The sequence below is a fragment of the Mirounga leonina genome, unplaced genomic scaffold (genome assembly GCF_011800145.1).
Source record: "Mirounga leonina isolate KUSES-001 unplaced genomic scaffold, KU_Mleo_1.0 Mir_150, whole genome shotgun sequence".
NCBI classification, from domain to species: domain Eukaryota; kingdom Metazoa; phylum Chordata; class Mammalia; order Carnivora; family Phocidae; genus Mirounga; species Mirounga leonina.
The window spans coordinates 20,869,592-20,886,011 of record NW_023270374.1 but is presented as its reverse complement, the minus strand read 5'-3'; the positions used below and the strand labels follow the sequence as shown (position 1 = coordinate 20,886,011).

General features: G+C 43.8%; 1 protein-coding gene across 1 annotated transcript in view; it reads left to right on the top strand.

Moving 5' to 3' along the window:
- Positions 1-16,135, top strand: part of ATRN (attractin) — a 156,754-nt gene extending 140,619 nt beyond the window's left edge. The window contains exons 26-29 of the mRNA XM_035005963.1: positions 4,060-4,138; positions 8,287-8,394; positions 13,047-13,161; positions 15,872-16,135. Coding sequence (XP_034861854.1) covers positions 4,060-4,138; positions 8,287-8,394; positions 13,047-13,161; positions 15,872-15,996 — 427 coding nt within the window. The 3' untranslated portion in view covers positions 15,997-16,135. The remainder of the gene's footprint in view (positions 1-4,059; positions 4,139-8,286; positions 8,395-13,046; positions 13,162-15,871) is intronic.
- Positions 16,136-16,420: the final 285 nt, after the last annotated feature.

Below are 16,420 nucleotides of genomic sequence, written 5' to 3'. Positions count from 1 at the left end.
AACACCGAGCTCTCACACAAATTGGGAGTTTTCAAAAGACATAGACGAAAGGTAGAAAGAAAAACTTAGAATCGAGGCATGGATTTTTTGAGAGTAGTCTCAGGAAAGTACAAGCCTTTGAAAGGAGGAACGGGTTTAGAACAAAAAGGTGAAAGGATTCTTGTTTTCTCTTCAGGTACAGAGCTGACAGGAAGTGAGAGACCCTTAGCCTGGAGCTAGTGGCCTAGTTTTGAAAGAGAGGAATACACTTCTTTGATGATCTTTGAATGACATTGGCAAAATGTTAATAATTGTCAAGGCTAAGTAATGGACATAGGAATTCACTAGATCATTCCCTCTACGTGTGTGTATGTTTGAAAATTTTCGTGGTTTAACGTTTCTTTAAATTACATTTACATAGAAAAATCTAGAAAACTGTTGATAAGAGGGACTGCAGTAGGGTGAACACTGAGTTACAGCGCTACCTGTACCCAAATTAGTGGTAGGAAGAAAAGAAGGGAGGTAAATCAGTGAGTGCCACCTTTTTTGAAATAACTTGAATGTTTTTTGTTGTTCTATTAGCCTAGGAAAAATCATACACATAATCAGCTTTGAGGGACAATCACTATGTGTTAGTATATGTTTATGTCACTTCTTAGAAAAGCTGGAACCCGTGGAAGGAACTGGGTTATTGCTGTTTTTAAGAAGTCTGCATTGAAGATGGAAGCCCCACGTAGGCCGGGGGAAGGGGACACAGACCTTCTGAGCTGCACTGTTTTATACCTCTGGATTGAGGGTAGTCCCAGGAGAGGCCTCTGAGTGGCACCAAGGTGCTCGCCTCTGAGGACAGCCCTGTAACTCAACTGCGTCGGTAGCGTCTTGACCGACTTAGAAGCTATTCTCATTCCCTCCTTGCCCTTCCATGTGGGTTTGCTGCCTCCTTGTGTTTCTATTAGAATAAAAATAACAAAAAGCAAGATTATGAGTGGAAACCAAGAAAGACAGATTACTCTTCTCAGACTCCTTTACTGCTTCTTCCTGTTCTCCCCAACTTCTCAGTGGTGGGGTGTGCTCCCCAGGACATTCTTCTATATTTGTATTCACTCCCTAGGTGACCTCACCCAGATTTATTACTTCAAATACAAGACACCATTGACCCTTAACAACACAGGTCTTTTTAGCAGGTCCACTTCTACGTGGATTTTTTTCAATAAATACAGTACAGTAAATGTAATTTCTTTTCCTTATGATTTTCCCTTTTTTTTTTTTTAAAGATTTATTTATTTATTTGAGAGAGAGCACAAGCAGGAGGGGCAGAGAGAGAATCTCAAGCAGACTTAGTGCTGAGCTCAGAGCCTGACCTGGGGCTCGATCTCACCACCCTGAGATCACGACCTGAGCTGAAACCAAGAGTCAGACACTTAACCGATTGTACCACCCAGGCACCACTTTATAATTTTCTTAATAACATTTTCTTTTCTCTACCTTACTTTATTGTGAGAATATAGCATATAGTACATATAACATACAAAATATGAGTTAATCAACTGTTCATATTATCAGTAAGGCTTCCTGTCAACAGTAGACTATTAGTAGGTAAGTTTTGGGGGAGTCAAAAGTTATATGTGGATGATTTTCGACTGTGCGGAGGGTCAGCAGCCCTAACCCTCACATTGTTCAAGAGTTAACTGTGTATACGTATGACTCCCAAATGCCACCTCCAAGCCAGACTTGGCACCCAGCCTCCAGGCTCAGATATCTGCCTACGACATCTCCCTTTGGTGGTTAGGTAGATAGCTCAGAATTCAGCATGTCTTATATGGTCTGCTGTCTTGTACCCACTCCATCCAGAGCTTTCCCTGTCAAGGTTGATGGCAAGTTCCTCAGGCCAAAAATCCCTGACTTCTCTGTTCCATACCCTACTTCCAGCACATCAGGAAATTCTGTGGTCTCAACCTTCAAATTATGTCCAGATTCCAAAGTGCTTTTCACACCCCTGCTACCACCACCCTGACTTGAGCCACATCATCTCTCCTAGACTAGTGGTCTCCCTATTCCTGCCTTTGCTACCCTAAAGGTCTCCTCAGCATAAGTGAAATCATGATACTTCTCTGCTCAGATACCTAAGTTAGCTCCTCATCTCATTCAGTAAAATCCAATACTCTTATAGTGCCTGCAGGCCTTCCATGGTCTGCTGCTTACCTCTCTGCCTTTACCTGTGACCCCACTGCCCCCACTCCAGCCATGCTGGCCTCCTGAGGTCCCTCCTTGCCTCTGGCTGTGCCCAGCTGAGCCCATTGCCCGGGCGTGTTTCTGTAGACGTCCCCTGAGCCACCTCCCACACGTCCTCCAAGCCTTGCTCAGATGTCACCTTCTCCAGAAGTAAGGCGCACTCGCTCTGACCATTCTGCTTTAGAGTGCTAGTGGCACTCCTGAACCCCCTTTTCCTTACCATTTTTATTTATTTTTTATTATTTTTTATTTCTGTAGCATTTACTACCTTCTAACTTGCTCTATAATTTGCTTGTTTATTTTGTTTACTTTTTATCTCCACCTGTTGGAATGTCAGCTCCATGAAAACAGTGGTCTTTTGTCCAGTTCCTCAGTGTATTTTATGGGCCTAGAACAGGACCTGTCTCTAAAGTAGTGATTAAAAGGAAAATGGAGGCCGTCATGGAGGCCGAAGGAGCAGGAGAGTCAGGACAGCTGAGAGGCCCAACAAGACAGGAACTGAAGGCTCTCCCCTGAGTGATGACCCCAGCAAGCCCCTTCTCTTTAGTCAGGGAATTCAGTGGAGATAGATGTCTTTACCCCGTTCATGTTGGGGCAGCGGTAGGCTGTGGGAGCCTTGAGAGGGCGGAAGTTCAGTCATCCGCACACCTCAGAGCGCCCTCTCCAGCCAGCCTGAGGGCCTGCCTCCCACCAGCACTTGGGCGCACTTGGGCTGCCATTCTGGAAGCCAACTGGTGCCGCAAATGCCCCGTGTCTGGAATAACAGACGTCAGTCATGCTCTGCTGTCAGGGTAGCTTTCCAACCATTCACACCTGGTTTACAGATGAGAGAATGTTGAAAGCATTTGCAGTTACAAGACCAGTGGGCGTTATTCTCTGCTAATACTTTTTTTTTTTTTTTAAGATTTTATTTATTTGAGAGAGAGAATGAGACAGAGAGAGAGAGCACGAGATGGGGGAGGGTCAGAGGGAGAAGCAGGCTCCCCGCCGAGCAGGGAGCCCGATGCGGGACTCAATCCTGGGACTCCAGGATCATGACCCGAGCCGAAGGCAGTCGCTCAACCAACTGAGCCACCCAGGCGCCCTCTCTGCTAATACTTTTAAGAAAGTTGTTTGGTTTGAGGTTGATCATTTGATTTTATAAAAATTATATGAATTTATTTTATAAAAATGTAATTGAATATAGGGGTGCCTGGCTGGCTCAGTCGTTAAGTGTCTGCCTTCGGCTCAGGTCATGATCCCAGGGTCCTGGGATCCAGCCCTGCATCGGGCTCCTTGCTCAGTAGGAAGCCTCCTTCTCCCTCTCCAACTCCCCTTGCTTGTGTTCCCTCTCTCACTGTGTCTCTCTCTGTTAAGTAAATTAATAAAATCTTTAAAATATATATATATAATTGAATATATGTTACTATATATATACGTTTAGTTCCTCTTGGGTCTACCTCTTCCGTATGAAAAGCTGGTTGTTACTTTAATAAGTAACTTTTCTCATTTTTTTTAGACTTTATCAGTAAAGATTTGCTAACTCAATTAAATAGCATGCTTGTCATTCGTTATTATTGTCCTAGATTTATTTTTCTTTGGGATAAGCCACAAGGAGCCATTCTCATGAACAGCCCGGTGGCAGGTCAGAGCTTTCTCCCAGTGCCTTTGGGGACAGAACAATCAGGAAGCTCAGCTTATCAGTCTTCTCACACTCACTTCCTGTGAACCGGGACATGGTTGCGATGAGTCATGAGAAAGGTGCTTGGAGTTGGGATTTGGGGGACTCTCCCTGCCTGGCCTGAGGCATGGGTGACAGTGCTGATTCTGGGGGCTGGGATAATAACTCAGTACTTTCCTTTCTCACAGTTGTTTCCTCTCTTTGCTCCTGGTGGCTGCTGTGGTTTGGAAGATCAAACAAAGTTGTTGGGCCTCCAGGCGTAGAGAGGTAAGCCTCAGTGGATAAAGGTTCCTGAATGCCTCTAAGAGCTTCTTCCTTTTTATTTCTCAGAGCAGGTTAGTTTTAGCTACTTAGCGATCATTGATAGACATACCAAAGGGGGGACTAATGCTGCCCATTCTGCAGAATATGGTCAGTAGATTTTGATTAGTCTATATAAAGTATAATGAGTTCTGCACCACATGCTTGTAACTTTCTAAAAGGAATCTTTAGTATTGACCCATAGCTGCCCATTCTACTCATTCTACCAGCCCTCTGTCCTTAACTCAGGCGGGAGATCTGAGGGCTCAGTAGCAGAGCTTTTCATGAGAATGAGAGTAAAATCAACCAGCTAAGCATCTCAGAAATGTCTCATCACTCAAAGAAAGATAAATCAGTGTCTAGTTAAGTTTTTGCTTGAGTTTTACTTTTTAATGAGTCTTGACTTATTTCCAGAGCTCCATTCCAAAAGTCATATCAAAATGAAACAAGATGAAACCAGAGAGGGAGACAAAGCATAAGAGACTCTTAATCTCAGAAAACAAACTGAGGGTTGTTGGAATGGAGGGGGTGGGAGGGATGGGGTGATGGGGTGGCTGGGTGATGGACATTGGGGAGGGTATGTGTTGTGGTGAGCACTGTGTATTGTGTAAGACTGATGAATCACAGACCTGTACCCCTGAAACAATACATTATATGTTAATAAAAAAAAAAAGAGTAAGTCAAGCAAATATTTACGGTTGACAAGTCAAATAAATAAACTTGGTTAAAAGTGACAACATAAAATCTTTATCGCAACTTTCACCGATGTTATTACTCTGCCTTCTAGTAGTCCCATCTGTTGTTGCATTGTTGATAATGGAAGGGCACTGAGATCTAGACTGTTTGCTCCTCGGTCTTCTGTATCTACTCATGCCCTTTTCTATATAATAATTGATCTATAGGGGGTGCCTGAGTGGCTCAGTCGTTAAGCGTCTGCCTTTGGCTCAGGTCATGATCCCAGGGTCCTGGGATCCAGCCCCGCATCGGGCTCCCTGCTTGGCGGGGAGCCTGCTTCTCCCTCTCCCACTCCCCCTGCTTGTGTTCCCTCTCTCGCTGTCTCTCTCTCTCTCTCTGTCAAATAAATAAAACCTTTTTAAAAAGATTGATCTGTAGACAAGATTTAGAAGAGAATGGAAATATCCCAAATCAAAACTCAAAAGCACGCAGCATTGTTCCCTGAACATTAATGTCTATAATGAGAGCCTCCTCCTGGGGGCCATGACCCCTTTTCTCTGACCCATGTAAAGGTGATGTTAGCATAGAGGTAATGTTGCATCCTTTTTATTATCCTTCGTAAAATTCAGTGGGTAACATATTCAGAGGGATTTTTTAATAGCTCCATTACTAAGACATTTTAAAATCCCAATGAATTGTACAGTGTTGTAAAAAAAAAAAAAAAATACAAGTTATCCAGATGGAGTAAGAAAGAAGTGGGAAGCCTCAATAAACCAGTAGCCAGGGAAGGAATTGAAAACTTGTCAAAATATTACTCTCTCCACGAAAGGCATTACCCCAGGGGGTTTCCATTTGAAATGAACTTATGGAAATAATAATAGTCTATTTCTCCTTGAGTGCTTAGGAGAATTAATTATTTCCAAAATATATAAACTGTTCCAGAGTAAGGGAAAAGATGGAAAGCTTAAGGAGTCCTAATTCATTATATGCACAAAAACTTTGAAACCAAAACAAAGGCCAGTCACACAGTGAGTATATGTGGAGCAGTCTAATTTACCAGTGTAATAACAGGATCATTTCCTACCAGAAAACCTATCAGAATAGGTTATTTCAGTGGGTAAAAATAGAACCTAAATTTTTAGTAGTGGCCAAGTAATCACTTAGTCATTTATTGAAATTCAACGCTGGTTCCTGGTTTAAAAACAAAACTCTTAGTAAACTCAAAAATAATACCTCCTTTTAACACTATAAAGAATATCCAGATAACCAGCATCACTCATGACATAAAAATACTAGAAGTTGTACCAACAAAATCTAGACAAGTTTGTCATAATGAGCTGACATTTGAGCATTTCTAAATTCCAGGCACTGTTCTAAGAGGTTTTATATAGATTAACTAATTTACCCTTCGTAACAAGCCCATGAAATAGTTACTGACCCTGTTTCACAGATGAGGAAACTGAGGCTCAGGGAGGTGGAATAATTGACCATTGCACAGTTACTAAGAGGCCAAACTGGGCTTTCAACTTGGGACTTCGGTCTTCACAGGCCACGTGCCTAGTCCTGTAGTCCCCATCGTCACTTAATTCTGTTCTGGATATTCTAGGCTGTGCACTCGGAGAAAGAGAAATAAGAAGTTTTATTACTATTGGAAAGGGGACAAAATTACGATTTTCAGATAAGATGATGGATGCACACTGTATAGTAGCGATTTGCCTGCCTAAAAAGTAATAAGTATATCAAAAATACTTAAGTATATCAAAAATAAATCATTGAAGACAAACAGCCAACTAGAAAACATACTTGAAAGAAAATACGGAGAGGATGAACACCTTGTAGAAAAAAAAAGGTTTTTAAAAAGTATGCTTATGAATCTAAATAAAATTTTAAAAAGATATTTCTTCATTCTATAGGAATGGTGAATGTCTGGTGGAGGAAAGATTTTCTTTCTTTTGCCACACCGGAGAGCATGCTTTATCAAAGAGGAAGGAAGAATTAGAAGATTCCTACCTCACAGGGTTAGGATAGGCTTTATTTAGGTTCAGTAAGAATAACAGTTTCTTCAGCATATTATTTTTTAAATCATTTAAACTTCTTCAAAAATCCCAGATTAAACTTCTTTAAGAGTTCCCCCACGCCTAAAAAAAGTACGCTTATGACACAGTTGTTATCAACAAATTAACTAAGCTTTTACCCTTGTGATTTAAAATTTATCTGTAACTGTGAACCTGACTGTTCAAAATATATTTCAGCATTTCTACAATTTCAGTCATGTCTTAACCCTCTCAGAACTGTAGAAGAAATGACTTAATGGAATTTATAACAACAAAAATAATAGCAGCTGACACAGCTTAAGTGCTTGCTAGATGCCAGGCTCCGTTTTACTTGTTTTTACACACATTATCTTCTGCACTCTTCATAAAGGAACTTCTGAATTGGGGGAGCATAGGCACCCTGTCCTACTGTGACTCCAGCTCTGGAATAGCACAGAACCCAGAGTAGGGTTGCTGCATAGATTTGTTGAGTAAGTGGACCAACAGCTTGACAAGATGTAGAATGTTAGTATTTTAAGAAAATGTTTCACATAAAAATATCCTTCTAAAACTGAGCACTGATCTATCCAGACTAAGATTCTGTCTCCTACCATAGTTCCAAGGGGGTGGTTTGAGGTCAGGCCTTGTTGTCTTCCGTGGCATGACCTCCAAACTTCAGTGACATGCCCAGATCTCCAATATCCTAAATGATATATGATTGATAGATATTGATCCACCATGTGCTAGGCGCTGAGCTGGTTTCAGTGTCTCCTTTGAACCTACTAACACTCTTAGGATTAAAAATCCATTTCAGAGAAGAGGGAACTGAAGCCCAGAGACTTTAAACACCTTTTTTAAGGTGATACAGCTGGAAAGTATTGGATCAAAGGTTCACATCCAAGCGTCCCTAAATCCAGAGCCCCTGCATCTCCCTCTGACTTTGCCACACTTCACATTTGTTTGTTTTCAGCTTATACCACCCCTGTGAACAAAGAGCTCTTTCCATTCCTATCTGTGGTCTCAATACTTGGTTCAAGTTTCAGTAGGAAAGAAGAAAGGCTGGCTTTAGTAACAAAAATATGAGGAGACAGGGCTACATCATTTATTGTATGTACTTAACAAACAGGCAGCATAGCGTTCTGTCCATCAGTACTTTAGCATGTATTTGTAACAGGCAAGGACTTTTTCTTTAATATGATGATAGTGCTGTTATCACATCCAACAAAATTTAGTAAGTCCTGATGGTACCTGGTCTGTGTCCAGTTTTCTCCAGCTGTCTCAAAAATGTCATTTTGGACTTGATTTGTTTGAAGCGGGCAGGATGAGGTACTTTTAATATGTCGTGCTCCCTAATAAAATCCCCTCAGTACTCTGTGCGCTAACGCTTGCCACAATATTACTCCATAGCAACTTCTTCGAGAGATGCAGCAGATGGCCAGTCGTCCCTTTGCCTCCGTAAATGTTGCCTTGGAAACAGATGAAGAGCCTCCTGATCTTATTGGGGGGAGTATAAAGGTGAGAATGTGGTTCAAAAGTCCCGAAAACTTGTCAGAACTCAGGCTTCTAAGTCTGGGGAGACCACAGAGAACAAGAGCCTTATTCTGTTGCCTCGTAATTATGTGTTCCTCTCTCTCTCTTTTTAACAATAAGGCAACACACTGATGTTGTCAGATATTCTTTTGCTTTCATTTTTCAGTCTTTCATGTTGTTAAGCATTCTCACGTTCAAGGAATTTAAAAATATGAATCGTTTGTCTCAAATTCTTGTTAAGTATTCTGTGGCGTAATACTTTAAAAATTTATATTGGAAAAGAGCTAAATTGAAACACTGCTTTTTATAAGTAGTTTAGGGAATTTTCTTAAAAGGGGCAAAAATTATAATTCACTATGCATTCCATGGAATGTAAATATTTCTGACTCCTCCCAGAAAAATGATGAAGAAAGAAAAGTTTCTCTTTTGGCAAAATGATGAACTATTTCAGATGCTCTGGGGAAACAGTTATAGAACCTGAATTTTAAAATACTTATTAAAGCATTACTGAGCTCATAGGAAGTAGGTGAAATTCCCAGGGAATATTTTCCTATCCCTCCCCCAAAAAAGAACAAATCATGAACCAAAACCAGAACGATGTGTGGTCTGAAGTGGCTCCAGATTGGTAACACACCATGACTCCCAGCCGACGTAGGTGCAGATCCTTTCTGTGGGAAAGCATCCCCATTTCAGCCATGTAGGATCCCCAGAGATCAAGATCAAGCAATCAGAGATCACCAAGGACAAGAGAGATAAGCCACTAGGAATAGGAGTTAGCAGATACCATGGACAGTGGTTTAGACAGGGCTTCACACATTAGAGCGGCATCTAAAGCGTATAATATAGCTCTGTATGAAATGTTTAAAGACGTGAAAGATGGAATCATAAAGATGAGGACACCATGAATCAAGAGTGACCAGATCTAAAAAAGAACCAAATGGAACTGTTAGAAATGGAACATACAGGGGCAGCTGGCTGGCTCAGTTAGTAGAGCACGTGACTCTTGATCTTGGGGTTGTGAGTTCCAGCCCCATGTGGAGTATAAAGATTACTTAAATAAATAAACTTTAAAAAAAATAAATGGAACATATAGGGGTTGAAATTTTTTAAATAACTCCGTCTACATTTTATTTTATTATTTTTATTTATTTTTTTTAAAGATTTTATTTATTTATTTGAGAGAGAGAGAATGAGAGACAGAGAGCATGAGAGGAAGGAGGGAGAAGCAGACTCCCTACCGAGCAGGGAGCCCAATGCGGGACTCGATCCCGGGACTCCAGGATCATGACCTGAGCCGAAGGCAGTCACTTAACCAACTGAGCCACCCAGGCGCCCTCCGTCTACATTTTAAACAGCACATCAGATACAAGTAAAGACAGAACTTTTGAACTGGAAGATGAATCTGAAGAAATTGCACAGAATGCAGAACAGAGAGACAAGAAGATGGAAACTATGACAAATGATAAGAATATGGAGGATAAAATGAGAAGACCTAACATGTATTTTATATCTATACTGTAGGATTGCCACAGTGTGAAGAAATTAGAACCCTTGAGCATTGTTAGTGGGAATGTGAAATGATGTAGCTGCTGTGGAAAACAGTATTGGTCTCCCTCAAAAAAACAAAAATAGAATTACCATATAATCTATCAGTTCCTCTTCTGGATATATACCTGCAAGAATGGAAGACAAGGTCTCAAAGATATATTTGTACACCCATGTTCATAGCAGCATTATTCACAGTAGCTAAAAGATGGGAGCACCCTAATGTCCATCAGTAGATGAATGGGTATGCAAAATGTGGTCTACACATACAAAGGAATATTATTCAGTCTCAAAAAGGAAGGAAATTCTGACACCTGCTACAACATGGGTGAACCTTGAGGACATTATGCTAAGTGAAATAAGCCAGTCACAAAAAAACAAATACTGTAAGATCCCACTTTTCTGAGTTATCTAGAATACTCAAGTCCATAGCGACAAAGTATAATTGTGGTTGTTAGGGGTTGAGAGAGAGGGGAATAGGGAGTCACTATGGGTGGAGGGTTTCAGTTCTGCAAGATGAAAAGAGTTCTGAAGATGGATGGTGATGATGGTTGCATAACAATATGAATCTACTTAATACCTCTGAAGTGTACACTGAAAAAGGGTTAGGATGGGGGGCTCCTAGGGGGGCTCAGTTGGTTAAGCGTCTGCCTTTGGCTCGGGTCATGATCCCGGGGTCCTGGGATCGAGTCCCACATCAGGCTCCCTGCTCAGCGGAGAGCCTGTTTCTCCCTCTCCCGCTCCCCTTGCTTGTGCTCTCTCGCCATCTCTGTCTCTCCCTCTCTCAAATAAATGAAGTCTTAAAAAAAAAAAAAAGGGTTAGAATGGTAAATGTTAGTCTGTTTACTACATTAATAAAATGGGGGAAAAAAAAGAAAAGATCACCTAAAGGAAATGACAGAGCAACAACTGACTTCTCATTAGTAACATCAAAAGCCAAAAGAGCGTGGAAGAATGTCTCTAAATGACATCAGGAGGAGAACTGCCAACCTAGAATAGCGTGCCCAGTAACTGCCTTCCGAGAACAAGGACAGAAGCACGATTTCTTCCGATGAGAAGGAAAGCTGAGTTGGCCACCAGAGACCTGTACAAAAGAAATGTCTACAGGATGTGCTCGGAGAAAGGCAAACTGCCCAGGACTGAGGAATGAGAAGGAATAGTGAGAAAGTGAAATGGTAAGCATGTACATAAATCTAAGCGAATGTGATAAAATAACAATTTGTGGAATTAATAAAACAGACAAATCTAAAGTACTAAGCAGCAGCACTATATGTCATATGTCAATGGCATATGACCCAGGTGGTTACTCCGTCGAACGCTTTATTGACGCGCTTTCCAGGACACACACTCTCTCACCTTCTGGGGGCTCTTGCTCAGTGTTCTCTGTGCAGCCCTCTCCATGGCCCACACCACTAATGGTGCAGGGCCACCTCAGTCTTTGGGCCTCCTCTCACGTCTTTTTGCACCCAGTCCTTTGGTGACTTAGTCTGTTCGAGCTGCTATAACAAAGCGCTGGAGACTGGGTGTCCTAGAAACAACAGAAATTTCTTACAAATTCTCGAGGCTAGGAAGTCCAAGATCGAGGCGCTGGCAGATTCAGTGTCTGGTGGAAGCACCCTTCCTGGTTCGTAGATGGTGCCTTCTCACTCTGACCTTACATGGTGGAAGGGGCTAGGGAGCTCTCGGGGCTCTCTTATGAGGGCACTAATCATCTCTCAAAGGCCCTACCTCCAAATATCGTATTAGGCATTAAGATTTAACATTACGGATTTTAGAAGGACATAAACATTCAGACCAAGAAGTGATCTTTTCCGTCATGGGTTTATTTTAACACCATCTCTCTGCTCGGACCTCTCCTGTGAACCTCCAACTCCTATAACCAATTGCTTGCTTCCTCGGTATCCCCAGTTGGATGTCTTAGCAGCCATCTCAGAGTTAACATAGCCAAAGCTGAGCTCTGGATATCATCCCCCACACCTCTTCTTGGCATATCACCCCCAGCTCAGTACCTCATCCTAGCCGCTCAGGCCAAAATCCTGGAACTGTGCTTGGTCCGTGCTTGCTCTCGTTCTCATCAGACAGCCAGTCCATCAGCACATGTCTTTGGTTCTGTCTTCCACCACCACACACACCTACACCCCTATCACTGCACTGTCCTCTCACCCACCCCATCCTTCCCTGTGCTGTGGCCACAGTGGTTCCAGAAGTCATTTTCTTCAACCAAATTGAAGAAATGAATGATGTATTTGGAGGTATGGCAGGCAGAATTCTAAAAATGGCCACCAAGATTCCCAGCTCATGGTTCTTCAGTCAAACACTACTCTAGGTGCTGCTCTGAAGGGATTGGGCAAAAGTCATACAAATCCCAAGGTAGCTGAGACCTTAAGACACTGAGAGACTTTCTCTGGCTGGTGGCAGAAGAGGAAACATGCAAAGGACTTGGCACACCACTGATTTGAAGCTGGAGGGTAGCCCCCTGCAGCAGGGAAGTGGGGACCTCAGACCTACAGTTGCAAGGAACTGGATTCTGCCGGCCATCTGAGGCCGCCTGAATGAGTTTTGAACAGATTCTTCCCTAGAGCCTGCAGGAAAGAGCCGGCCTAGATGCTAACTTGACTTCCACCTGTGAAGATAAAAGCTGAGATCATGGAGACCTTTGAGAGATAAGAGCTGGGAATTTTCCAGAACTGATGGAAGAGATGAACAGACCTGTATCTGTAAGCAAGAACCCTACAGAGCTCTCCTGGACTTCCGACCTGCCCAACTGAGATAGATAATAAATAGGTGCTGTTGTAGGCAACTAAGTTTACTCAGCAATAGAAACTAATAGAGGGCATCTTTAAAAATTACGAGGGGGTGGGGTAACTGGGTGATGGACATTTAGGAGGGCACTTGATGTAATGAGCACTGGGTATTATATAAGACTGATATAAGACTGATGAATCACTGACCTCTACCTCAGAAACCAATAATATATGTTAATTAATTGAACTTAAATTTTAAAAAAATGAAAAAAAAAATCACGTGTGAAGGCTGCATCATTAACACTTGAGAAACACTGGTTTAGGTAATTCTTTGTTATTTCCCACCAGACTGTTCCCAAACCCATTGCCCTGGAGCCGTGTTTTGGCAACAAAGCTGCTGTCCTCTCTGTGTTTGTGAGGCTCCCTCGAGGGCTCTGTGGAATCCCTCCTCCTGGGCAGTCAGGTGAGTGGACGAGGGCCAGTGACAAACCAGACGTGAACTTGGGTAAAGAAGCGATAGTGAACAGGAGGCACATGCCTACCTCGTGTCATTGTAAGGATTTGGGGAGATGATCCCATTGTCCCTGGTGTTCCCTAAACTGTCTGTCCAGAGGTTCCTTCCCAGGGACGAGCTGGGATTGCCCCTCTCCCTCGGCCTCCCGGAGGTATGGACGCTTCCGCCCATACCTTCCCTTCCCTATGCTCTTCCATGGTCGTCTTACCTACTCTTCGTGGCTCCCAGCTAGCTCCTCCAAGCTGTCCACTCTCAAACTGGTATTTGTAGCACTGCTGCCTGTCTTTTGCGTTTTCACTCTGTTAAATATAAGGCACAAACAGCAATTATAACAGCTTAAAGGAAGTCTTGGAAGGGTACTCACAATCCTACCATCCAGCACCCACCAGTGTTCATTGTTCTCTTTCCTTTCCAGCCCTGGCAGCAGCTTTGTTGAAATGATTGTATGGATTTAATTTTTATTCTTCTTTTTTCATATAACTATCATAAACATTTTGACACTTTGCTATGTAACATTTTACCAGTTTCTTTTATGCAGTTCCATCAAGTACACAAATCATAATTTCGATAAACATCCTCTTATTAAACACTAAGGAGATACGGAATACAGTTTCGGAAATATCCTGATTAATCGCGGAGTACTTTGGAGGGATGCGTCAGACAAGATGCACAATATGGGGGGCTTTTTTGTTTGTTTTTTTTTTAAGATTTTATTTATTTGACAGATAGCAAGAGCAGGAACACAAGCAAGGAGGGGAAGGGGGAGAGGGAGAAGCAGGCTTCCTGAGGAGCAGGGAGCCCGATAAGGGCGGGGCTCGATCCCAGGACCCTGAGATCATGACCTGAGCCAAAGGCAGACGCTTAACGACTGAGCCACCCAGGTGCCCCGCACAATATATTTTAGACAGCTTGCAGTTGAAGTGATTCTGGGGGTCACGGTTGCCTTAGCCAAGGAAAGCCTTGTGTCTGTGATAAAGTGTGTCTCAGAATCCTTGCCCAGGGCGCCTGGGTGGCTCAGTCGGTTGAGCGACTGCCTTCGGCTCAGGTCATGATCCCAGGGTCCTGGGATCGAGTCCCACATCGGGCTCCCTGCTCTGCGGGGAGCCTGCTTCTCCCTCTCCCACTCCCCCTGCTTGTGTTCCCTCTCTCGCTGTGTCTCTCTCTGTCAAATAAATAAATAAAATCTTAAAAAAAAAAAAAGAATCCTTGCCCAGCCCCGGAGCTCCAAAGCCTCCTGAGTGCAGCCCTCAGATCCAGAGCCGCCTCCAGCTGAACTCTCGAAATGGTTTCTGGGTCCTCACGAGGGAGGCCTTTAGGCTTGGCCAGGCCTAAGGGGGGCTTCATTTCATAGAGGAACAGCTTGATTTACTCTGACCTAGGGATGTGAGTTCACCTCCTAACTCAGCCTTATCCATGTCAAGGACAGAATGACCCATTGACCTGAACTCTGGAGCGTTGTTTCCTGTTACTTCCCAGCTCAGCGAACTTGGCCTGTGCTCTCTGAGAGCAAGGCCCTGGCTAGAGTAGGGAAGTGACAGGCTTGCAGTACTGTGGCCTTTCCTGCCCTGTCCTTTCCCTGATAGGCCCCATCCCCTTCAGTTCCTGATGAAGGCCGGCTCACTGCTTGAGACCCACCCCAAGTGAGACCATTCTCCCATTTTAGATGGTCTCTTCTCTACCCCCCATTTTAGTTGGTCCTTCCTCTGGACTCTGCCTTTGCTAAACAGTGTCACTGGTGTGGATTCCCCACTGCACGCCAGGCACATAAAACCTCCCCCCCCACTCCCCCCATTCCTCCATTTTTATAGGCTCAGTGGAGTAACAGGTGGCACTAACATGGCTCATGAGGACCTCAGCTGGGTGCTGAGCCTCCACTGGCTCATTCACATGCGTTGAGAATCCAGCTCCCCCAGAACCGTGCCTTCCCCACTGAACATCAGGTTAATCAGCTCCTAGTACAAAAAGGAGAATGGAACCCACTAGACCCTAAAGCAAGGGTGGTGGGGGTGGTGGGGCGACGAGCCAGGTACCATTCTAAGATGTTCACATGGGTTCACTCAGTGACTCCTCGCACATGCCGTGTCCTGTTATTGTCCCCATTTTACAAATGAAGAAACGGAGGCATGGGGCGGTTAAAGATCCTTATGTATTCCAAAGCCTGGCCCCAGAGTCTGTCCTAACCTGTCTAGGATAGATACGAAAATAACTAGTGCTGGCTGAGTGATGTGGAATGAATCTGAATTTACTGATCAAGAGTGCTGCTTTTTCTTGGCACCCTTTTGGAGGCCCGCAGAAAAATGTAGCACTCAGAGATGACTGCAATCTTTCTTAAATGCTCCAACTGCCAGGCAGAGCTCTTTGCTTCACTGATCTGCTGAACAGCAAGCTACATCTGTTGTGTAAAAAGTGGGGAGGGGAGAAGAATATGTGTGTGTATTTGCATCAGTAAACCCTGAAAGGATATATACAGATTACTGTAAGCAGTGCTCGGGTGGAGGGAGGCACAACGCAGAAGGAAGGAAGGCTTTCCCCCTCTATACTTATTTATTTGCTCATTGCACCCCGGGAATGTTAAAAAAAAAAAAAAAGTTTTCTGAAATTATGTTTAAAGACAAAGCAAGCTGCTCCTCACCACGTGTTCCCCGTGGGCTCTCCCCAGGTCTCGCGGTGGCCAGCGCCCTCGTGGACATTTCTCAGCAGATGCCAATGGTGTACAAAGAGAAGTCAGGAGCCGTGAGAAACCGGAAGCAGCAGCCCCCCGCGCAGCCCGGGACCTGCATCTGAGGCCGGGCAGGGACTCTCCGTGAGCGAGCCGGCGGGGTGGGGGGGCTGGCGCGCCGGCGCCGTCAGCAGGGAGGGGGCAGGCGGGGAGATGCTCCATGGAGCGGGCCGAAGACTGGAAACCCTCGAAACATCCGACTCCTCTGCATGTTCACGAGCTTTCTTTGCCGGTTTCTCCCATCTGTGCTCCAGCATCTAACCTTTTACTTTTGCATAGGAAATAATTATTTAATGGCAGGTCCAGGGGTGACCCAGTTGTTGCTGGAGGAGGCCGGGGCAGAGCCAGTGAGAGAGCTGGGAGCAACACTCAGGTTCACTTGTGGAAAACTGTTCTTGGGGCTGTCTCAACTTGCAAAAAACAGAAGATGTAGTGTTTACAAGTAGACATTCACCACCAGTCGTTCTTGAACATGGTCTTTTAAAAACT